The 24,228-nt window shown below is 46.9% G+C and overlaps 1 protein-coding gene across 1 annotated transcript in view; it reads left to right on the top strand.

Annotated features, from left to right (window-relative positions):
• Positions 1-24,228, top strand: part of MYO1D (myosin ID) — a 174,289-nt gene that overhangs the window by 48,109 nt on the left and 101,952 nt on the right. The window contains exons 6-15 of the mRNA XM_059489331.1: positions 1,113-1,208; positions 2,234-2,350; positions 3,400-3,603; positions 4,750-4,895; positions 4,977-5,091; positions 5,696-5,866; positions 10,336-10,406; positions 11,728-11,802; positions 13,191-13,323; positions 21,429-21,595. Coding sequence (XP_059345314.1) covers positions 1,113-1,208; positions 2,234-2,350; positions 3,400-3,603; positions 4,750-4,895; positions 4,977-5,091; positions 5,696-5,866; positions 10,336-10,406; positions 11,728-11,802; positions 13,191-13,323; positions 21,429-21,595 — 1,295 coding nt within the window. The remainder of the gene's footprint in view (positions 1-1,112; positions 1,209-2,233; positions 2,351-3,399; positions 3,604-4,749; positions 4,896-4,976; positions 5,092-5,695; positions 5,867-10,335; positions 10,407-11,727; positions 11,803-13,190; positions 13,324-21,428; positions 21,596-24,228) is intronic.

The raw sequence follows: 24,228 nt of genomic DNA on the forward strand, positions 1-24,228 counted from the left end.
GATGTTTTCCTCCTGAGAAGCTGAGAGGCCTCAGGAACAAAATGTAAACAATGGTTATCTGCTGCTGTGGAATGCAACAGGTGCATCTGGGATTGGTCTCATGTGGTTGTTTCTAATTAATGGCCAATCACAGCAGAGCTGACTCAGAGAGTCTGAGGCAGCTGCCTTTGTTATCATTCTTTTCTTTTCTATTCTTAGCTTAGCTAGCCTTCTGAGATGAAACCTTTTCTTCTATTATTTTAGTAAAGTTTAATGTAATATATATAATAAAATAATAAATCAAGCCTTCTGAATATGGAGTCAACATTCTCGTTTCTTCCCTCACCTGAAAAACCACTGTCACAGGTTTGTGTTCCTTTGTTGGAGCATTTGTCCTCTTGGGCAGAGCACTCAGGGCTTTCACCCTCTCAAGTGTTTTGCACAGGGTTCCCTTTTGCAGCATCTTGGGTGATCTTGGGTTCTTCAGTTCTCTGCAGGGGCCTGGGAAGATGGATTGTTTTCTATCCTCCAGTCCCATATTAACACATTGCTAAACTTAAAAGGAGGCTGACTAAACAAATATGGGAGGATATTGGACTTCAACTCACTGGTTTATGTGTAGTAAGCCTAATCCCTCTATTTTCTCTTGAAGCCTTTAGTCCATATGGAAGTAATTTGTTTTTTTGGATGTTCTGTAATGTCTTCCACATTGAGTGTTGGTTCCCTGGGTGTCCTTTGGGGGATATGGTCAGCCTATTAGTATAACCTTGATTCTGCACTGAAGGAATGGGAGGTTTGTTTATTTTTTCCACTTTTTCAGTACTCCATGATGGCATATTAGCACTTTCCTCATGGATGTGTCATTTCCAGGAGGAAAAGTCTCTGTGTGGGCAATGTGCTTGTCAAAGCACAGCAGTGAACAGGTCTGGGAGGAGTTCAGGCTGGTTTTTATACAGTTGTGACTCTAAAGGACAGGGATTTGTGGTGGCAGAGCACCATGCATCTTGCACATTGTGCTCCAGATACTGCAGCAGTAGTTAATGATTTTGCTTGTCAAGCAGATTAATAAGAGACAGAAAAAAGAAGGATGTTATATTTTTCATTCACCATTTCTTAAAACTCTGCTCCTGCAGCTCCTGCAGGGAGGTTCTGAGCAGCTCCTGCGTTCTCTGCACCTCCAGAAGGATGCATCAGCCTACAGCTACATCTGCCCTGGGGCACAGCTCAAGGTGAGGGCTCTGAGGGACTCAGGCACAGCTTCACATTGGAAGTGCTGCTGGAAACGCTCAAAGCACTGCTGAGCTAGCAGAAGCTGAGATCAGAGGGGATGAGTAGGGAAAGGTGACACTGATGTGCTGTTTGTAATGAGGTTTCTGGTACAAGATAAAGCACAAGTGTGCTTAGAATCATAGAAAAGATTTATTTACCTCTATTCTGCTTAAATATACAAATATACCTATGCATGCTGCATCTGCTTATAAACAGCAGTAAAATGATTTATTAATAAATGCAAGTGTGGATGTTTGGCCCATTAGCAGTGGCAGACATCCCCTGCTCCATAATGGGTACCTTAAACTGCCTTGTGGAACAAAAAGCCAGAAGGACTCATTTTTTTACAGCAGATCTTTGAGTTACTGAAGCACTGAGTCTTCATGTCTGACTTGTCCTCAAGGGGGAACTCTGAGCAGGAAAGAAGGGAACAAACCCATAAAGTTTTTAGACAGCAAGATCTGAACACTTCAGATACAGCTGGAGCTGTCCCTGGTGTTGTCCCTTTGAAGCAGGGTCCAGACCTGATTTCCTTGGTGCTTTTGTGAGATGCACTTTGGCACAGAAACCCAGAGATTCATGCCAGGTGATTCTCTTTAAAAATGTGATCCTAATCTTGAGAGAGTAGAAAACAGAGATTTCCTGGTGGTGCTCTGCAGCCTCTGCTCAGAGAGTCTGTGAGTGCACAAATTGTCCCTGTTCTTCTGGGATTTTTTATGAACTCTTTCTCAGCAAATTCCAGTGGTAAATTTCTTGTGCTGTGGTGGATTTCTGTGTCTCCTGCTGCCAGAATCCGTGGGTGCAATGCAGGATTCAGTGTCCAAGCACACAGATGGCACTGGAATAAGCTGGGAAACCTCATGACAGTGTCTTGCCTCTGAGAAACATCAAAGTGCATCTTGTTTCCCATGGGCTTGTGAAATCCCTGCTCCCTCACAGCTGACTTCCATTAAATCCCCCATCCCAAACTTCTCTCTCCCCTCAGTGTTCCATCAATGATGGGGCTGAGTTCAAGGCAGTTGCTGATGCCATGAAGGTGATTGGTTTCAAGCAGGAGGAGATCCAAACTGTCTACAAAATCGTGGCAGCCATTCTGCACCTGGTAAGCTCCCTGCCCATGGGGATCCATCCCTGAGCCCATGAGGGCTTGTACTGCTCTGATTTTCCTGCTGCAGGAGCCCTTGGAGGCTGGGAAGGTGTCCAGCTCCCAGCTCCAGTGGTGACACAAAGTCCTTGCTGGAACAGGGCACTGCAATGATGATCACATGTGTTCCTGCATGTTCCAGATCCCAAACCAGGCTTACCACAAAGTGCTGGGAGCTGTTGTGTGTTCTGAAAAAGGAATTGTTGGGGTTTGGCAGTGAGGGGATTGGGAGCTTCTGTCCCTTTGTGCCCTCACACTCACCTTCACCCCCTGATTCACTTCATGGTGAAGGCTGAGCACAGGAAACACAGGAGTCTCTTAACTCCTTGTGTTCTGGGGCTGAGGAGATCCTTCCTTCTTGTGGATCCTTCTGGGAGCCACAGAACTTCTTCTCCTGCACAGTAGCAGGGAGTTCCTGTAGCTCAGTTCTTGTGTTTCCTGAGGAAAGAGGTGGGCAGGAGGAGGTTGCAAAGAGCAACTTTATTCCAGTTCCTTCTCCTCCTTGGAAAGGAATGGAGGCAGAGCAGAGTGGGGCCATGCAGGCAGGCTGGGAGACAGTCCAAGGGGTGTCACTGCTTAATCCTGGCACAGAAGGTACCCAGGAGCAGAACTGCCAGTCCAGTGACCTCTCAGCTTCCCCACACCATTCCCACTCCCTCTGTGGCAGGGGAATTGCAGCCAGTGGTTTCATGGTGAGCTGCAGTGAAGACAAATGCTACATCCAGCATTTGCATACATGGTGCAGTTCCCTATCCCTGGACTCTGGTTCTTGGGATGGTGTTTGGTGTTGTTTGTCCCAAAAGCTGAGCTGAACACTGAGCTGAACCTTTGAGAAAGCCTTTGCTGCTCCCTCTGACATTGGAGGTTTGAGGGTGTGGATGTGCAGGAGCCACCTTCCACCGTGGCAGGAGATTTCCAGCCTGGAACAGCAGGTGGAAAACGGATGGAGTTGGGGTGTGCTGATCCCTGTTAGTAAAGGGCAGATGGAGAAATGCTGCTGATTGCAGGGGAACCTGAAGTTCTACGTGGATGGAGACACCCCCATCATCGAGAACAGCAAGCTGGTGTCAGTGATTGCTGAGCTCCTGTCCACCAAGGCCGAGCTGGTGGAGAAGGCGCTGCTGTTCCGCACGGTGGCCACGGGCAGGGACGTCATCGACAAACAGCACACGGAGCAGGAGGCCACCTATGGCAGGGATGCCTTTGCCAAGGTGGGTGCAGTCCCCTTCCTGTGACACTCACAGACACATCTCTGCTGCCTTTGCCTCTGCATTGAGGGGTGCAGCAAAGACTGGCAGTGCCCAAGGTGGGCATTGCTGCCAGAGCTGCACGTTTTTCCATGCTCAGGCCCAGCAGGATTCCTGGGTGGGTCAGTAAGCACAGTTTACACAGTAATACACAATTGCTGGACACCCTGCAGATTTCTCTCTGAACCTTGGTGCTCCTGAGTTCTGTATGGTCTGTGGCACATCCCCATCCCTGCCCTTGCAGCAGGGTCCAGAGATTCCCACAGCCAGCAGTGCCAGGCACACCAAGAAGGGGATGGATCTGCAAATGTGTCCTACAGGGAGGAATGTGCTGTGAAATGGGATCCTCAGCTTCATTTTGCAGTTAAATTCAAAGAGTAGAGAGCAGAACTGTAATATCTAGAATTCATGTTGGGAACACAAAGTGGTATTTAAAAAAAAATTCATGAAGAATTATAGAATGGTTTGGGTTGAAGGGACCTTGAAGACAATCTTGTTCCAACCCCCTGCCATGGGCAGGGACACCTTCCACAGGAAAAGTGAGTCCTGATGGCAGGAGTGACAATTGTTCCTCCTCTGTAAGAAATCAAATTATGAGGGAGGAATGGATGAAGTTATGAAGGTCATTGATAATTAACTTGACTTCTTTTCCTGAGATAATGTATTTACCCAGCTTCACAGCACATTTTGAACATGAAGACTTTGAAGACACCTCTGCCTACAGAACATTATCTTTGTGAAAGGTGAACAGGATTATTCTCCTGTCATTGTGTTCAGTTGTTAAGTTTCTGTGACTGACCTCTCTCTTGCTCTTCACTATTGTTAAATAATTCTCAGGAATAGTGCTTATTAGGCAGCTGAAAAGCTGACTGGAATCAAATCAGGGAACTGCTGCTCCCAGTGACCTCACTGGGATTTCAACTTGGTATAAATGAGTTTTGGAAGAAAGAAAATAAATACTTCCATAGGATATTTGCTTCAGTCAGTAGCTGCTCACTGTCATGACCATGACCTGCAGCTTTGATGGAGGCCTGGAATGAGCTGGGTGGAGTTTCCTGGGGAGAGCTGAGGCAGGGGCAGGCAGGAGCCCTCAGTCTGTGTTTCCTGCAGGCCATTTACGAGCGGCTCTTCTGCTGGATTGTGACACACATCAACGATGTCATCGAGGTGAAGAACTACGACACCACGGTGCATGGCAAGAACACAGTCATTGGGGTCCTGGACATCTATGGCTTTGAGATATTTGACAATAACAGGTGAGCCACCTTCCAAAGCCCAGTGTTGTGGCCATGCCTTTCCCAGAGCACTCATCGCCTTTTCTTCTCGTGTTTTCACAGCTTTGAACAATTCTGCATTAATTACTGCAATGAAAAGCTGCAGCAGCTCTTCATTCAGCTGGTTCTAAAGCAGGAGCAGGAGGAGTACCAGCGAGAGGGAATTCCCTGGAAGCATGTGAGTGCTTTGGCAGGGCAGGCAGAGGTGCTGTGAGGTCAGTGTACCAGCACAAGTGCTGGACCTGAAGCTGTTCCACATGCAGGCTCCAGTTGATGGGACATCTGTGTCCCTGCCAGGCTGGGGCTGGAGCTCCCCAATCACCTCACCACGTGTCTCCTTGGGAAAATATGGGACTCCAGGTCTGAGATAAAACCTATTGTGGCACCTCTGTGATACCACACACGTAACTGTGGGTTTCTGTGCTGAGTGCTTACAGATTTTTCTGGTTGTTGATGGTAATTTGTAAAAACCTTAACTTTTCCTGTTCATACTCGCTTCAGAATGCCAAGGAAAGGATGTGCAGTGTCACTGTGGTGACTGCACACAGCTGAATTGTAAAGGACGTTTTAAACAGCATTCTGCAGTAGAGATCTTGAGATGTATCTGAGAGGTTTGAAAAATCACTTTCTGTGCTGTTCAGTGTTGGAGAGCAGCCTGCTTTGTCTGGAATCAGAGATGTGCACATTCAGAGCTGATTGCTCCTCGCTGCTATGGCCAGCACTGGTACCCTCCCATTTCTGCAGCCAAGGTCACCAACAGCCCTGTCCTTTGTTTCCTGCAGATTGATTATTTCAACAACCAGGTCATCGTGGACCTGGTGGAGCAGCAGCACAAAGGGATCATTGCCATTCTGGACGATGCCTGCATGAACGTGGGCAAAGTCACAGATGAGATGTTCCTCGAGGCCCTCAACAGCAAACTGGGCAAGCACGCTCACTTCTCCAGCAGGAAGGTAACCCACACACCCTGCTGTCCTCTGCTGTCCCTTCCCCGTGTTCTGAGGTGGAATGGAATGAGGAAAAGGGCTTTAGGAGGGGGGTTTATTGGATTCACTGCGACTGAGTGTGAGATGAGGAGCTCAGAGCAGCTCCAGCCTCAGAAAAACCCGGCAGAGGGAGCTCCAGCCCATCCAGTGCCTCATCCCTTTTATTCCGGGATAAAAGGAGCCTGAGCTCGTGCCTTGACAGATCATGATGTCATCTGGAACCAATCGATACAGCCGGCTCAGCCCACGTGTTGTTCTTCCCAGGCTGCTCTAATACATAGTGACAGTGAAATTATTCACACTCCTGCATTATTACAGCGCTGTGATTTGGCCTTTTTTCATCCTCATTGGCTGCAGAACGTGCTCGTCTCCCTCTGCACCTCAGAGCACCCAGGCCCCTGCCTGCCTTTGTCTGGGCTACAATGGGAGAATTAAAAGGCTTCATTTATTCCTCACTTGGCAGCAGATTGCAAAATGGTCACCAGCCTGATTAATTTGAGAATCTTTCACACAGAGTAATCAAATCAGGGGCTTTAGTTTGATGTGTCTCTACTCAGAAACGTTGTCTAAAATGCATGGCTCAGAGTGCTGGTCCCCCCTGCTCCCTCCCACCCCAGCACAATATTTTATGTAGGTCAGAAGTACCAAATTAGCCTGGTTGTGTAAGATATGTGCTAAAGGCTGCCTCTGGGAGGCCTGGGATAAACAATGGATCTGGCTGGGGCTGTCTGAGGAGAGGCCAGGATGAAAATAAACCAAAACCACTTTTTCCTGCCAGATAATAATTTTCCTTAAATGCCCTTCTGCTGCAGCACAGCTGATGCACACCTGCCAGGTGCACCTGAGCTCAGGGAGGGGGACAGGGGGCTTGATTCCAGTTGTGACCCAGATTTCACGTGCCTGAGCAGTAACATGGAACATTCTGAGAAAACTCACATGAAAATAAATGTGAGGCCTGGCCTGGGTTCCTGTTTGAAGACAAACTGCTTCCTGCAGTGGGATGGAGTCTGGGATCCTCTGCAGGAGGGTGCTGGGGAGTGGTTTAGTTTCTGGAGCTGTCTGGTCAGTGGATGTCAGAGAGGAGTTTGGTTTCTGTTCTGTCCTTGCTCCCACATCTGCCCAGGGGAAGGGGCCCTGCCACAGAGGGAGCAGGTGGTGCTTTAGTGCAGTGGCAGAAGGGGATGGAATTTCAGGAGGTGCTATGGGAGGCTCTAAAATGAACATTTAAAAATAAAATCTGCTCAAGTCCTTGCCTTTGGGAGTCCCCTCCCAGCAAGGAGACATTAAAGGGCAGCATTTCCAGCTGCAGCGTTCCTCACAGGAGGTGGCGTTGTCACAAACTGCCTGCACAGGCTGAGAGGGAGGCAAGGAATCCTGCTATAAATAATGGTTATGGAGGGGCTGATGGATCTGCCTGCCTTGCTAATTTCTAGTTAAATCAATAGAACCTTGAAAACATTGACCCATAAACCTCTCAGCATAATTATTATCTTTTCTCCCTATCACATCTCTGCAGACATCCCAGCACCTCAGAGTTCTTCTTCAGTCCCACCCAGAACTGCTCTGGGAAGCCTGAGCCTTCTGAGCCAGGCTTTTCTAACTTGGATTAAAACAAAGGGTTTGATTCCACCTCATGCAGTGGTTCCATGCAGATCCTGTAAAGTTCCACCCAGATGGGAGCTGTTCCCAAAGAGTTAAAGTGCATGTGTTGGGAACAGCTCCCATCCCTCATGTTCATGCTCCACTGCTCCCTGCAGAGCTGCTGCACACAGGCTCCATGTGGAGAAGCTCTGGGGGGCTGTGGTGCCCTAAATAGTCGTGTCCTACTTTGTGTACCCTGCTGCTCCTGGCTGCCAGCGAGGAGGAATCACTGCCCTTGTCCTGGGCAATGCCAAACAAGCCAGGACAATGCTCCACCTGCAGAATTTGTGGCAGAATTTTGTGTTCCTGGAGCCTGGGTTTGTCTAGTGCTAATCTGGATGTGCAGATGTGCCAGCTGTTCTAGTGGCCCTTCCCAATATCACCATTTGTATCCTCAGCCTCTCCAAGTTCCATTGATTTTCTGTTGATATTATACTTGGGAAGGATCAAGGGCAGTGACAGACAGTCCATGAATGCCTCAGTCTTCAAATTGTGGATACCATCAATCTCAACAAACTGGTTGTGAAGGGAAGAGTATCAGAAGGTCCATTCCAGTCCTGATGTTTTGTCTCCTGAGACACTGGACAGTGGTGAATGCCCAAGTGAGAGCCCAATATAGGGCAAATGTGTGCTGATAACTTGACATGCTCCCATTCTTCAGGAGCAGCCCAGGACCCTCCTGGTCTTCTTGACAGGGTTTTTGTGTGGTCTTCTTGGTTTTTAAATCAACAAAGAATTCCACAGCTCAGATACTCAAGTGAAGAGCTCCTCTCTGTTTCCCTCCCTGCTCCCTTTTCCATTTTAGATTACAGCTCTCACCTCTTTGTTTTTAAATGGCAAAACACATTTCTCTTTGTCTTCCACTACATCATCTCTGGCATTTCTTTCCTAACCTGGGGAAGCTGAGTTTGTTGGCCCATCCTCCCAGGGCAGTCAGTCACAGGGGATGGGTTTTGCCCTTTAAGCCTCTCCCAGTTCTCCATGTCCTTGTTGAGATGAATGAGGGCAGTTAAGATCCCTGTTGAGAGAGGAAGGGATGGTTTGGGGCCCATCAGTTCCTGTGAACTTTGCCCTTTCTCAGTGGGACTCCCTGCCCTGCTGGGGAGTTCCATTTGCTCTGCTTTTCCCTCATTTAGCTGTTCTCAGTGATTGAGTGTCCCCAGCCAGCCCCACGACCTCCCCCGTGCCCTCAGATTATTTCAGATGCTGTGACAGCACAGGCTCAGGGCAGGCTCCCACAGGATTCCCATCTTTCCAACACCTTTCTCCTGTCTTTACTCACCCTTGAATGCTGTGAGCTGTCAGTGAGGAGCCTCCTGGAAGGGCTCACAGAAACCCAGGCAGGTTATCCATTGTATCCATGTTCTTGCTGGTCTTTTTTTCACTAATTTTGTGTCCAGGAAACACAAAGCTGGGACAGAATCACTCCTTTGGAAAAAGCCAAACCAGCAAACAACAAAATCCCTGATTGCTGTTATGGCTCCTTCCAGCCTCTCCAGAGCTGGATGAGCTTTCAGAGGAGCTTGTGATGCCAGCTGTGCCCTCTCTGGTAGCACAGACACATTTCTGTTGCCATTTGGTATTTACCCCTTTTATTGACTTGTTGGTTTGAGCTGTGTGTTTGGGTAGCTGAAAAAGGCACTCCCCAGGCCCCTGCTGGGAACAAAGCTACAGCAAGAATAATGGCTTTGGTATTGTCTCCTTTCTTCATTTTCCCTGTGTTCTGCTGCACCTTGGGCATCCATCAGCTCTGCAGCTCCTGGTGCTCCCTGCTCCTGCCATGCTGGATTTCCTGGGGACCTTGGTACTCACACTCCTTGGGCTCCTCCTTCTGATTCATTTTGTGTAAAATATATTGGTTTTTTATCTGTTCTTACACTTTGAGCCAATCTATTTTGTGTTCTTGGACACAGGTGAATTTTTGGAGTGCATGTCCCTGCTCCTAATCATCCTTCCTGCTCTTTATTTCAACCATGAGAATTTCCTCTTTTATTTCTCCAAGACTTTTAGTGGATAGCAGATATCTGCTCATAGCCCTTGGTGTTATTCAATTCTGCCTGCAAAGACTTAATTCATCTCCTACTCCTTTTACCTATTACAAAATCCTCATTCTTATCTCACACTCCCTTTTTAATTAAGCCAAACCTGATGGATTTTTTTGGCTCCTGCTATTCCTGAGTGTTTTACAGGCGCTGCTGCTGAACAGCTGCCACGTGGGCACTGGACAGAAGGGATGGGATGGGATGGGATGGGATGGGATGGGATGGGATGGGATGGGATGGGATGGGATGGGATGGGATGAGATGGCAATTTGAGCCTGGAGCAGTGGGTCTGCAAGGGGTTCCCTGTTTGAGGGGTGCCAGATGACTCTGAACAAGCCTTGCTGCTGTCACAGCAGTTGGCCCATTTCTCTGCAGAGGAGTTCCACTGCAATGGCAAAAACACATAAAGGAAGACTTTAAAAAGTAACAAATTAACTCGTGGGTGCAATGTTTCTCTACAGGCACGAGTGTTCTTTTTGCATAATGGTGTTTCTGGGATAGTATCAATTTCTTTATGAAATTATAGGCTCTTGCAGCTCCATTTGTACAAGCACATGTTCTTACAGTGCATCCATGAAAACATTTCCCCAGCAGTGCCTTTCACATCTGCACATGCACACAGCAAGTGGGATTCCTGTAGTTCCCAGTGCTATTTTGAAGGCAGGTTGCTCTTCCATGGAGCTTGTAAATCCAGGGGTGTTGTTTTAATTTCAATCCCTGGGTGGTGTTTTAATGTGTGTGAATTTGTTTCAGCTTTGTGCCACAGACAAAACGCTGGAGTTTGACAGAGATTTCCGGATCAAGCACTATGCCGGGGATGTGATGTGAGTTCCCTTCTGAAATCAAGCTGCACATTTTATTTTTGTCTTCCCAGCAGCTCTGAAGTGGCACAATATTCTGATTTACTGCTGCTTCTGGTGCAAGCCAGAATAGCTGTCACACACAATTACAGAGTGCAGCACTTGCTTATCAATTAAATCTTCTGCTGTGCCTTGCTCTACAGAGTGGGAATTTGTACTTGGAGTGAAACAAAAGGAGAGTGAGGGGTGGGGGTGAGGGGAGAGCAGTGCTCCAGGGGAAGAAAAAGGGAAAAAAGGCAGCAGTGTTTATGCAAGAAAGCTACACTGAGCTAATAAAGTCTGGTTAGACATCTGTTTGGTGTGATTATATAACTCTGGCTTGAAATTCTCCAATCAGTTGGAGCAGGCTGGGAGCCCAGGGGAGAGATAACCTGCAGGAGGGATCAGGGCAGGAGGGTTGGGAAGTGTTTGCCTGGAGCCTGCAGGAACAAGTGCAGGAGGTGACAGCTCTGGGAATGGAGAGTGAGTGGAAGTGAAGGATGCACATGGTGGAAACCATTTGGTGTGTGGAATATCACTGGAGTAATTTTAGGATTTCATGTCAGAAGAAAGGGAGTTGCTGAAGGAAGAATTTATGATTTCTTTTACCTTGGGATTAATTTTACCTTTAATTTCCAAGAACAACCAGTGTGATCAGACTGGAGCCCATATGACACAAGCAGGTTATCCTCTGGAGTCTTTGCTGAGCCGTTCCTGACAGACATCCCTGATTTTAGAGGGTTTTGGGGGAGAAAATATAAGGTGCTGTCTTAGTGGCTGAACCTTCTGAACTGCCAGTGGCTGACAAATGGTGTAAAAGCAACTGAAATGTGGAAGGAATCACAGATAGTTCAGGCCCAAGACTTGAGGGTGGGCAGGCCCTGGCACAGGGTGCCCAGAGCAGCTGGGGCTGCCCCTGGGTCCCTGGTAGGGTCCAAGGCCGGGTTGGGCAGGGTTTGGAGCACCCTGGGACAGTGGAAGGTGGCACTGGATGCCATTTAAAAGGTCCTGTTCCATGATTCTATGATTTGAGGATGGCTCCTTACGGGGATTAGCAGGTTGTGGGTTGATCCCAGAGTCTGTAGTTTGGGTGCAGCTTCCCAGGGTGGGGTCTGGAACTCAGGGAACATCTGCATGGAGTCACTGAGTGGGAGACTTTAGAACTTTTCTGTGAGGAGAAAGCACTGCCTGCCTTGAGAGCTGGAGAAGAGATGAAACCCTGGAACAGTGACCTCTCAGCTACCAGCAACTCACAGAAGGACTTTGCTACTTTGCAATTACCTCTCATTTTTCCTTTATTTTTTAGTTACTCTGTCACTGGATTCATTGATAAAAACAAGGACACTTTATTTCAAGACTTCAAACGCCTCATGTACAACAGGTAAGAATTTTAATGAGGTGAATTTTAATCTGATCTCTCAGAATCCTTTTTGTGTGGAGTGATACTATCAGAGACTCAGGTTTTCAGTGTGTGTGAGTAAACACATTGCTTTGGGATTTGATCTTTGTACATCTCCTGTGACCCAGAGGCTCTTAGTTGAATTTTTCAGGTTCAAGTCCTTATTCTGTACATGTTTCTGTTCTGATGCAGCCTTTAATTGAACAGAATTTAAAGTGGTTTTTTTTTGAAACCAACTGATTGTGCAATCAAGATAGTGCAGAGCTTCCTTGTGCTGCCTCATTTGTCATTAACCCATTGCAGATTTACCATCACTGCTCTGTCTGTAATCACTGCTAAAGATGCTGGGGAGCTTTGGTCAACAGCAGAAATCCTCAGCCCCACCTAAAACACCCTTTTTTGAAAGAAATTAGAAGATAGATGTGAATCCTTTCATGTCTGCAGTGATGTGAGAAGTGAAACCATGAGGTCAAGCAGAAGTTGCCTTGAGAAGCAGATTTGCAGTCCTGTCAGAATGTGGGTGGAAGTGCCCATGGAGCTGTTTTCCTTCATCTGGCATTAAACAAGTCCTCATTTTGTAATCTGCAGCTTTCAGGGGCTCTGCCCAGAGGACAGTGGGCACAAACACCCTGCAGTGGTGGCCTCTGTTTACCTGTACAGATGTTAAATTGGTCTGCAGCCCTTTGGGTTGCCTGGCTGTGCTCCCCTGAGCAGTCCCACTGTTACTGTTTTCAACACTTCCCGTTGACCAGAAACCTTGCAAAATATTTGCTGTGTGGTTTTATCAAATTTAGCCTGTTTTCTGTGAAGTCTCTGGAAAATCCTGTTCCCAAACACCACTTGCAGCACATTAAAGCCTGGGACAGATTGGCCATTAGATTGCTGTAAATGTGCTCAGTTTCTGTTTGTTCCTGAACTCCTGCCATCCATCAGGGCCAGTTTACCTCACCCTGAACTCTTCAGAAATGCAGGCTAAAGTGTATAAATTACTTTATGTAGAGAGAGAGGTGCAGAAATGCAGCTTGAACACAGGTGACAGATTCTAAGGGAGGGTGGTGTGGGTCTCCCTCTCCTTTGTGTTGATTAAATTCTTCCTGTTGTGCCAGTGAGGCAGCCCCTGCCTTTGATGGATCACTCTGTGGGATTTTTTCTGTCCTATTTCTGCACATCCTGATCTGAAGGGAGAATGTGCTGCTTGTTTTTCCAGAATGTTCAGTTGTAAGCTTGAGCTTGCTCTTAAGAGCATGAAATGTGCCCAGGAGTCTCACCCTGGCTTGGGTGATGCCCTGTGAGCTGGAAGCAGCAGTGGGTCTGGGTAAAACCAACTGTTGGATTGTCAGTGGAGTGGAATTAAAGAGATTCTCTTGTAGCTCCAACCCTGTGTTGAAGATGATGTGGCCTGAGGGGAAGCTGAGCATCACTGAGGTCACCAAGAGACCTCTGACAGCAGCTACTCTGTTCAAGAACTCCATGATTGCCCTGGTGGACAACCTGACACTGAAGGTAAAGATTCCTGTTTCAAAATTGAGTTCTGATGAGAAGTGTGGCTTCTCCCTGGAGAGATTCTCACCTTCCCCTCACTGCCATCCATCAGGAGCCAAGCTGATCAAAGGCAGAGTAACCTTGTCTGTGCCAAACAGGCTTTGGCTGGGCAGGTCTGGAGGGAGAGTCACCTCCATCTCTCATGAAGAAGGTGGATTTTTGGTTCCTCCATGACCAGTGCATCTTTCATTTGTAGGAAAGCCAGTCTGTCTTAGGGTTGTGGTTCCAAGTCAAATTCAAAATTCACTGGGAGGTTCCTGTGTGAGTCTCAGTGTAGTCCTTTCCCTTCCTTTACCTGTCCTAAACTTTCATTATTGCTGTTGTTGCTATTATTATTATTAATCATGTTTAGCAAAGCTCTTTGCTTTGAAGGGTCCACAGGATGCTGTTCATAGTGGAGAAATTCTCTCTGGCTTCCCATGCCAGTGGGAATGCAATACAGACCTGTGTGAGTTCCTTCTTTCCTGCTCTTTGCCATGCAGAGGGTGAGGAGGGAAAGTTTTTATTTCAGCCCATATTTCAGTTTGATGGTAGAGGACATTGCTTGGGCAAACACCACATTGAGTGGTGGAAGGTGGGGAAGGAGATAATTGGGAAGAGCTGTTGGAGCAGCACAGCTGAGCAGGCCCTGGGAGCTGAGCTGAGATCCCTGAGCAGGACTGGGCTGTTACAGGAGCTGGGAGGCCTTGCTGGGCTCCTGGCACTGGGGTACTATTGTCTTAAGTTGTCTTATACATCAAGAATTCTATTATCATTATAGTGCAAGGATTCCATACCACCAGAGTTTTTTGTACCTCCTCGATGTTTCTCATAGGCATCTCCTCTAAGCACTGACCTTTCCTGGTCCTTGCAGTTACCATCTGACTTCTCTACTCCTGATCCCACCAATCCACTCTTCTATATGACTTTTTCTTATTAGCTACAGGTGTGGCCTGTTGAGATCAGGCCTGCTCCTAATCTTTAGTAATTGTCCAGCTGCAACTCATTGGGGGATAAGATTACATTCCATACCACCTTCATACTTTATCCCCCTACAATTCCCCCTTTTTCTTTTTACCACAGAGTTGCAGCATTTCCAGAAGTACATATTCAAATAAATTAACATTATGACATATTTGTACTTTTGATTTAGAACTAAGAGTTATACAAGCATATTATAGTACAGATATATAGATATTTCTAAATGTTAGTTCAGTTCTATAGCTTTTCCCAGTTTACAAAGCACTTATCTTTAAGGTCTTTTACAGTCGTATTTAACAAACACCAATAGCTGTAATTGATATATTTTGCCAATGGTTTAATACTCAAATCCTGTTTCCCCAGATCCACGGGGTTATGTGGTTTAGTCCCAAATCCATGGGTCATCCCAAATCCACAGGACAATATGGTTTAGTATTTAAATCCTTCCTCTCCCAAATCACGTTGGGGTCACCATTTGTTGTCTTATACATCAAGAGTTCTATTATCATTATAGTGCAAGGATTCCATACCACCAGAGTTTTTGTACCTCTCCAATGTTTCTCATAGGCATCTCCTCTAAGCACTGACCTTTCCTGGTCCTTGCAGCAGCCATCTGGCTCTAGTTCTCACCAATCCACTCTTTTATATCACTTGTTCTTATTGGGGGATAAGATTACCTTCTATACCACCTTCATTTAGCCATACTGTATCCCCCTACAGGGTACAGCCCACAGGGGGTGAACAGAGAGCCCAGGGTGCTGGGGTGTGCTCACATTCAGGATAATTAAGCAATCAGTGCTCTGAGTGTCCTCTCAGGAGCTGTGGGAGCAAAGGAGATGGGTCAGAGCACAGCACCCAGTGCTGGCTGTGCACAGAAGAGAGAGCTGCCCTCCCTTCTTGTGTCCAGGGTTAGGACATGGAATCACACCTGATTTGTGGGGTCTCCCCAGAGGGTGCTGGGCACTGCCCAGGCTCCCCAGGGAATGGTCCCAGCCCAGCTGGACAATGCTCCAGGGGTGGGATTGTGCAGAGCCAGGAGTTTGCCTGGATGATCTCTGGGGGTCCTCCCAACAAAGGACATTCTGTGATCCCATGATTCTGTATTTTGTGTTCCTGTACTGGAGTGGGTTTGATCTGAGCTCTGCAGGAGGGTCTGGGACCCACCAAAGCTGCCTGGAGGTGCCAGCTGGGCCCCAGTGGGGAGTGGAGACCCCTGGCTCCCCCAGAATGTTTTGCCTCAGGGCTCCTGAGAAGATGCCCCTGTGAGCCCACCCAAGGCCAGGCCTTGCTAAACAGGCACCAGCAGTCAAAATTGAGAGAGTGCCTGTGGAGACAGAAAGGAGCTTTCCTGGATGGCAAATCCTGAGCTGGAAGGTGGCTGTGACCCTACTGGGCATGGGGACAGACTTTATTCTATTTTCCAAGGAGTCAAAACTGATCTGATCACCCAAATAATCTGCTGGCTGGCCCTGCCCTAACCTGGTGCAGGTGTCAGGAGTGCCAGGAGCTCAGGGAGAGGAGCACTTGTGGAAGGAAAAGTTTCTCCTTAGTGCTGTTACTGCAGATTTGGTCCTACAAAGGTCCCCCCCTCCCTCCTACAGTGTGGGGAGCCTGAGGCAGCCCAGGAAGGGCTCAGGACAGCAAAAATCCCTGGGGGGGTTGAGGGGAGAGCTGTGATCAGGGCACAGCAGGTAAGTTCAGCAGGCATCCATGGAAAAACTTCCTTTCCTTGTTTATTGGAAAAATTATTCCAGGCCACCTGGGAGGTGGAAAAATAGAATAGTTCAGAGAATGCTGTGCACTGTGGTGGTTTGAACAATCCCTGCAGCTCCCAGCAGGGCATGGAGAGTTTAAATCCCACCTTATCCATCTTGAAGCAGTGGGTTACCAGCATTGCTCACTGAAGGCTGCCTGGCTTGGGTGGAATTAATTTACTTCAATCCATTTATCATCAGTATTTCCATCTTAATTACCAGCCTTTCCAGGGGCAGGCACAAGCAGGAGCTGTTTCCAAGTAAAATTCACTGGGAGGTTCCTGTGTGAGTCTCAGTGTGGTCCTTTCCCTTTCTTTACCTGCCCTAAACTTTCATTGAGAAATTTGCATTGAAGCTGTTGGTGTTTTTGTGATTTTCTGATGAATAGCAATGAAGAAAAGAAGATAGCATTGAGATGCCAGTGCTGATAAGCATAATATAAACTCAGTGTGCTCCAAAATCAGATTTCTTGGAGTCACAGAATTATTCAGGCTGGAAAAGCCTCTGAGACTGAGTCCAGCTTATCCCCAGCATGGCCAAGGCCACCACTGTCCCCCCAAGTGCCACATCCCCACCTTTCATGAACACTTGCAGGAATGGAGACTCCACCCTGGGCAGTCTCTTCTAGGGCTTGACAAACCTTTTCCATGAAGAAATTTTCCCAATATCCAAACTGAGCAATATCCAAATTTCCCCAATATCCAAACAGAACAATATCCAAATTTCCCCAATATCCAAACTGAACCCAGCCTGAGGCCATTCCCTCTCCTCATGTCCCTATTCCCTGAGAGCAGAGCCCAACCCCACCTGGCTGTCCCCTCCTGTCAGGGAGTTGTTTGTTGGTGAGACCCATCCTGCAGCTAGGCTGGTGTCACTTTAAAGTGTGTAAATTTGGGGGAGGTTCCTTAGACAAAACCCCTGAACACAATATTTGTGTTCTTCAAGCAGTATGTAATTGAGCTGATAGCTCCTGTCTGGCTGCTCTAAGTATCTCTGTGAGGTGACTTTTGGGACAGTTAATGATATGTACAAGCAATAATTGGGCATTCAGGCCATGCCAGCAAGATGCTGGTGATGCACAAAGAGCTGGATGCTCTACCAGTCTGGACACTTGGCTCTTCCTTCTGCTGGGCTGGAAGCTCTGCTGGTGAAGGCACTCTCTGTTTTGGGTACCCCATCCCTGCAGTTCCAGGTGCTCTCATCCTTTCTGGGGCTGTTACTCATTTTTCCTGTGCTGAAATTGGGACTGAAGCTGCTCCAGTGGGGAATCAACAGTGACACTCTCTGTGTGTCTTGGCTGTGGCTTGGACCCTGCAGGATTTTTTGGGAAGCCTGTGGTCACAGCTGATGGAAACAGCTCTGAACACAGGGTTGCACAAACTGCTGAGGTCTGGGGATGTCAGAGCAATAAAATTCCTTAGGGGAGGTAACACCAGTTCATGTTTTTCTCAAAAAATCCAAGTTGCAGATAGGTTTGAGTTTTGTGCAGCTTGAGCTGATGGTTTATTGACATTTCCTGGTGTGCCCAGTGCATTCAGTGCTCCTTGCTCACCTGGGTTGCTCTGCCTCAGAGCTTCTCTGAAAATTCCACCACATTTATATGCTCAGTTTCTGCAGTCCTCAACAGGGTGGCAGCCCAAGAGCTCCTCTTTATTGATATTCATGTTTGGCCTCCCTGGAAAGCTGCAGGGCTTTGGCTGTAGCAGGAGTACCTTTAAATCCTCCTTTGGGGGAATAGTCTCCAAAAGTGCAAATTTAAACAACAATAATCTTGGAATATTTGAATTGTTAAGTCTGGAAAATACATTTAATTAAGATCTTTGAGTTCAGCCATCACCTCAGCACTACCAGAATATCGAAGTCTCCAGTAGCTGCAGCATTAAATAACTTCTCTGCTATTTAAAATAACAAAGTTTAAAATTCTTTTTTGTTGCTCTTCTGTTTTAAACCTGACTTTTGGTGGTGAAGCAGAGCTCTGCAGTCTCTGAGAGGAGGGGCAGGTGTTGAGGTCACTGGGATGTCTCAGGAGCTTCCCTGGGGTCAGAGCCATGGCAGGGACTGTTCTCAAAGCTGGTTTTCATTTCAGCTTCTGCAAACACAACTCCATATGGAGACACTGGAAATGTGGCTGGAAATGCCACACCTCCAATCCTGGGGGCAGTTTTGGGGCTCCCAGGACAGGAAAGACACTGGAGTGTGTCCAGGGCAGGGAATGGAGCTGGGAAGGATCTGGAGCCCCAGGAGGGGCTGAGGGAGCTGGGAAGGGGCTCAGCCTGGAGCACAGGAGGCTCAGGGGGGCTCTTGGGGCTCTGCACAGCTCCTGACAGGAGGGGACAGCCCAGGGGGACAGGGACAGGAGGAGAGGGAACAGCTCAGGCTGGGCCAGGGCAGGGTCTGGGTGGATTTGGGGAAGACTTATTGATGGAGAAGGTGCTCAGGCATTGGCACAGCTGCCCAGGGCAGTGATGGAGTCCCCATCCCTGAGGGCTTTAAAAGCCATGTGGATGTAGCACCTGGGGACAGGGGACAGTGCTGGGATCAGCTGGATTTGATGATCTCAGAGGGTTTTTCCAGCCTGAACAATTCTGTGACTCCATGAAATCTGGTTTTGGAGCACAATGAGTTTAAATTGTGCTTATCAGCACAGCCATCTCAATGCTGCTGAAATCCTCCAGATTTCCAGAATCTTTTAGGCAAAGCTTCCTGTAGGTAGGAAAAAGTACCTTGTTTTTTCCAAAACCAAACCACTCAAAACAAAAACTGGCTTTTCCAGTTGCTGTGTGCCATTTCTCAAGAACATGTTTTACTGCCCAAGCCCTTTTCTGTGTGGTGGATTATTTTGGGTGGCTGTTTTGTAAATCCTGACACAGGAAGCTCTATGGCTGCCCCAGCTGTGACTAACAATCTTCTCTGGGGACTCTTTGAACATGCATCTCCTTATTTCTTTTATTTTTTTCCTCCTCCTCCTCTGTAACTCCTTTTGTCTGACTCTTCCTTCCATCCAGGCTGACAGGCTTCACCTCTGCTAAGTGATAATGTCATCACTGTGACTGATTGGACACATCCAGCACAATTTGTCTGTCCTGTCCCATCCCCTCTCTCATGTAAGGAGCTATAAAGTACAGAAAAGAAACCCCTCAAGAAAGAGTTTGTTTAGGGTGCAATGGTTTAAAACTGGTTTGGTTTCTTTTTAACACTTAAAAATCTAAAAGTCGCTCAGCTTGATGGAAAAAAAATAAAATCAGCTGCAATTAGACATCCAAAGAGCTTTCAGAGCTGGGGCCTTTGTGTCTCTGCATTTCAGTTCTTCCCTTTACAAACTGCAGTTGTCTGACAGCAAGAATGGGAGCTGCATAATTATCCCCCTGAAGAGCTGGGGCTTGGGGATTTGGAAGCATGGAATAATCTACTTTAGAATTTACTCCAGGAGCTGTCGTTTCTGAGAGGCTTTAATTACACTGTAATTGCACTGATAGATGATCTCCTGTCTGTGCAGGCTCTTCCCATTCCTGCTTTCCGAAGGATTTCAGCCTTTTTATGTGAAATGCAGGCACAGTCGGTGCCCTTTGTGGTAGACCTGAAGGCACAGATTTGAGGAGCTTTGAGGGGTTTTGGGGGGTTTTGGGGGGTTTTGCATTTGGGAGTGGCAGAGCTGTGCTGGGGGATTCTGTGGCATCATGAGGAGCAGCTGAGACCTGGCTGCTGATGTGTCAGCAGTGAACAAGTGACACTTCTGGAATTCCTGCTCCTAATGACATGTCCAGGGAAGCTGTGGCTGCCCCATCCCTGCAAATTCTGGAGCCACCTGGGATTGTGGATCATCCCAGGCTCTGGGTGATCTTCACAATCCCCTCCAACCCAAACCATTCCATGGTGATTTAATTTGGATTCTCGTTCCCAAGGCTTTGCAGTTCTGTGGAATATTTGTGATATCAACCCCCTCCAGGGATTTAGATGGTTTATATTAATCCTGCCACCAGATGCAGCACAGGGCAGGTCTGACCCCATCTCTGGGTTGGAAAAGGGCTTTATCCAACATGGAAATGCAGTGGCTTGTGGCAGCTTTCAGGATAGGAGGCTTTGCTTTCCCAGGTTTGCCTTTCTTGGCCCATTCATGGCTCACACTCATCCCTGGGCTGGTCCAGGAGCTGCAAAGCTTCAGGTTGTGTGAGGACTAGCCAGGCAGCCATGGATGATCCTGTTCCCTCAGCATTGCTGAAGGGAAAGGACAATTTGGGACCTTTCATATTATCCTGAGATTGGGTAAGTGACCTCAAATCATAGAAATAAGGCTGAGGGGGACCTTGGGAGTGCACCAAATTCACCTCTGTTTGAGGACACCTCTGCCTGTATCTTCCTTTTGCAGGCTCTTCTCCCAACTGATGGATGTTCCCTCCTTCCCACAGGCATTCTGTTCCCACTCCTTGTTTTCCTGAAGCTTAATTTGAATTTTTATACTGTGCTTAAAACCATGACTCCTTTGTCCTAAAGCTGAATGTTTGCATTTCCTCATATCTATCCTTTAAATACACACAATCTCCCACCAGAGGGTTTCTGTGCCTCCTTGGTCCTTCTAGGCTAAACCCACAGTTCCTCTGAGTCATATTTGCTGCATTTTTGATTTTTCTTGTTCTTTCTTGCCCTGACTCACATTCCCACTTGAACTGCAGTGCCCTGGCTGCATGAGATGCTCAGAGAACTAGAAATGTGTTGGGGTTTTTGTCTTGCAAAATCATCTCTTCCCTCATCCTGTGAACACTGTCACACCACCTTGTTGCAGGGCTTGCAAGGGTCTTCAGGGTGAAGAGAGAGACGAGAATGTTGACCTCATGTTCAGAAGGCTTGGTTTATTAGGTTATGATATATATTACATTATCACTATACTAAAAGGAATAGAGAGAAAAGTTCTCAGAAGCTAGCTAAGCTAAGAATAGAAAAGGAATGAATAACAAAGTTCAGTGTCTCAGCACAGAGTTGAGACCCAGCTGTGCCATGAGTGGTCAGTAAATCCAAACATCCACCTGAGACCAATCACGAATCCACCTGTTGCATTCCACAGCAGCAGATAACCATTGTTTACATTTTGTTGCTGAGGCCACAGCTTCTCAGAAGGGGGAAAATCCTAAAGAAAGGATTTTTATGAAAGGATGTCTGTGACACCACCTTGTCACCTAGACCACGGCACTGAGTGCCACACCCAGACTTTCTTTAAACACTGTTATTGTCACTTCTGTTTTAACCTGATTGTGCTGAGCAGGTTAAAACACAAGTGGTGGGCTGAGCTGCTTCAGGAAGGGCTGTGTCCCACACAGGGTGCTCTGCCAGGGTGACACTGCTGTCCTCTGTCCCCAGGAGCCCTACTACGTGCGCTGCATCAAGCCCAACGACAAGAAGTCCCCTCAGCTGTTTGACGAGGAGCGCTGCCGGCACCAGGTGGAGTACCTGGGGCTGCTGGAGAACGTGCGCGTGCGGCGCGCCGGCTTCGCCTACCGCCAGAGCTACGAGAAGTTCCTGCACAGGTGAGACACGGCCTGCCTGCAGAGAAACAGGGAGACACTGAGCTGGGGAGTGACTCCATTGGTTCAAATCTAGAGAGGGATTGGCAGCTGAATCCATTGGTCCAGACCTAGGGAGGGATTGGCAGCTGAATCCACTGGTTCAGACCTAGGGAGGGATTGCCAGCTGAATCCATTGCTTCAAATCTAGGGAGGGATTGCCAGCTGAATCCATTGGTTCAGAAGGCTGAACAATTGCTTTGTTAAAACTGTATTATTATTGAAATACATCATAATTATATATTATTATATATAATAAATTATGCATATATATTATTATATATAATAAATTAAGATAAGAAATTAGTATTAGTATTAGTATTAGTATTATTTCTCCGTGGCAGGGAGAAATTATGAGGAGGACTCCATCTTATCAGAAGCCTAATTAATTACTTTATTATACTATATTATTCTATACTATATTACATTACATCTAAACTGAATCTGCCAAGCACTCAACTCTGCACACACTGCATAGCATCCCATGTCTGTCAGCCAACAGTGCAACACACACACACACCTGGCAGGCCAAGGAAACAAACACCATCACTGTGGGTAAAAAATCTCCATATTGCATTCAACTTCTGCACAAACACAGGCACAGCAAATGAGATAAGAATATTCTGGGGAAGGATTGTGCCTTGCTTTTCTCTGTGAAGAGAAATGTGGGGCTACACACTTGGCCCTGACAGGCCAAGGAACCCAAACACCATCACTGTGGGTGAACAATCTCCACATTGCATTCTCCTTTGGCACAACACAGGCACAGCAAATGAGATAAGAATTGTTTTTCCTTTCTCTGAGGTTCAGAGTATGTGAAACCCAGAAATATTCTTGGGAAGAATTGTGCCTTGCTTTTTTCTGTGAAGAGAAATGTAGCAACATATTATATTGCATTATACTATACTATATTAAAGAGATGCTATACTAATACTAATACTAATACTAATACTAATACTATACTAATACTCTAATTACATATTAAAGAAAACTCATGACTGTCTCCTGACAGTCAGGACACAGCTTTTTCCCCAACTGGCCAAGAAAACAAAACAATCCTCAGCAGAATCCAGTTGACAAATCACTCCAGGTAAACAATCTCCGTAACACATTCCACATGTGCAAAAACTACAGGAGCAGCAAGTAGAGATAAAAATTGTTTTCTCTTCTTCTCTTTGTGCTTCTCCAGGAAAAATCCTGTGTGAGAGAGAATCATCTCTCTCTGTTCACAGAATGTGAATGCCACAGGCTGCCAGACACTGCCCAGCTCCTGTGCTTGGTTTAAATCAGCTCCTGGATAGGCTGAAACAGATCCCACAGGAGTGTGGATGCCCTGGTGCCAAGGTGGCTGCTCTGGTTCAGCTGTACCAAGGTGGCTGCTCTGTTTTGCTGTGCCAAGGTTGCCACTCTGGTTCTGCTGTGCCCAGGTGGCTGCTCTGGTTCAGCTGTGCTGAGGTGCTTGTGCTGCTCAGGCTCAACTCTGCTAAAACTCGCTGTCTGTGTTAATCTGCAGCAGGAATGTGTAATGAGGAGCTTCCCCTGAGTATCACCCTAAAACCTGAGCTAATTAACTGCTGTTTTCTCTCTGAATTGTTGCTAATTGTTGCAGCAAGAGGTGCTGTGTCTGGGGGAGCACGTGATGGTGCATAGTGACATTATGTGGGAAAAACCCCTGGATTTTAAAATGGAAAGTCTGAACAGGGGGATGGTATCATGACCCCATTAAATGTGGTTTTGATTCTTCTTGCCCTCTTAATTCCTACCAGACATGTGATAAATGACATGTTTTAGATTGAAATTTGTCTTAAGGCTCCACTAAATTAATGTGGGCCCTGCAAGTTTAACCTGCTCTGATGGAACAGTGAATGGAATTTTTGTTCTGTTATTGAATTAGGTGAGAATAAAAAAAATTAAATTATCCAAGCAGGTGGGATGTCATGAGTTAGAAACAAAGTGCTGGCGAAAGATCTTTTGCTGTTCACAGTAGAGATTTGCCTGGATATATCATAATACCCAAGGTGGAATGAAAAGCTCTGGCTTTCTAAATCCAGTCTGCAGCACTGGAGTTCAGTTTCCTGAACCATTCTGCAGTGGATAGACTGTACTTTCACCTCACATGTGCAATTCATTACAATTTACTGTTAAGATTTATGTATTTGCTATTAATATAAACAGCTGCTTTGTTTTTAATGAATGTTTGATGAGCTCCTGTGAGCTCCAGCCCTGCAGTGTTTGCAGCCAGGAAACCAAACCAGCACATGGCAACTGCTTCAGCTTTTCAGTGCTGGAACAGGAGTCCTGCCCAGCCCTGGAGTGGGATTTGATATCCAGAGTGAGGGATCAAACACTGTGTGTGTGTGTGTGGTGCTGGTCTGCAATGGCTTTTCTAAATTAAAAAACTGAGAAAAATAAAACCAGAAAAAAACCTTCTCTTTCTGTAGGAGAAGAGTTTGTTGATATTTAGCCCTAAATCCTGTAAGGTAGGTGATATCTCTCTCTCAGAAGAGAATGAAGTGAAGCACAGTTAAGACCATTACAAATGTCCTTCTCAAGCTTTCCTTGGATAAAGAAAACCTTCCTTTGAGCTCTGTGCAAGC

The sequence above is a fragment of the Ammospiza nelsoni genome, chromosome 26, assembly GCF_027579445.1.
Source record: "Ammospiza nelsoni isolate bAmmNel1 chromosome 26, bAmmNel1.pri, whole genome shotgun sequence".
NCBI lineage: Eukaryota > Metazoa > Chordata > Aves > Passeriformes > Passerellidae > Ammospiza > Ammospiza nelsoni.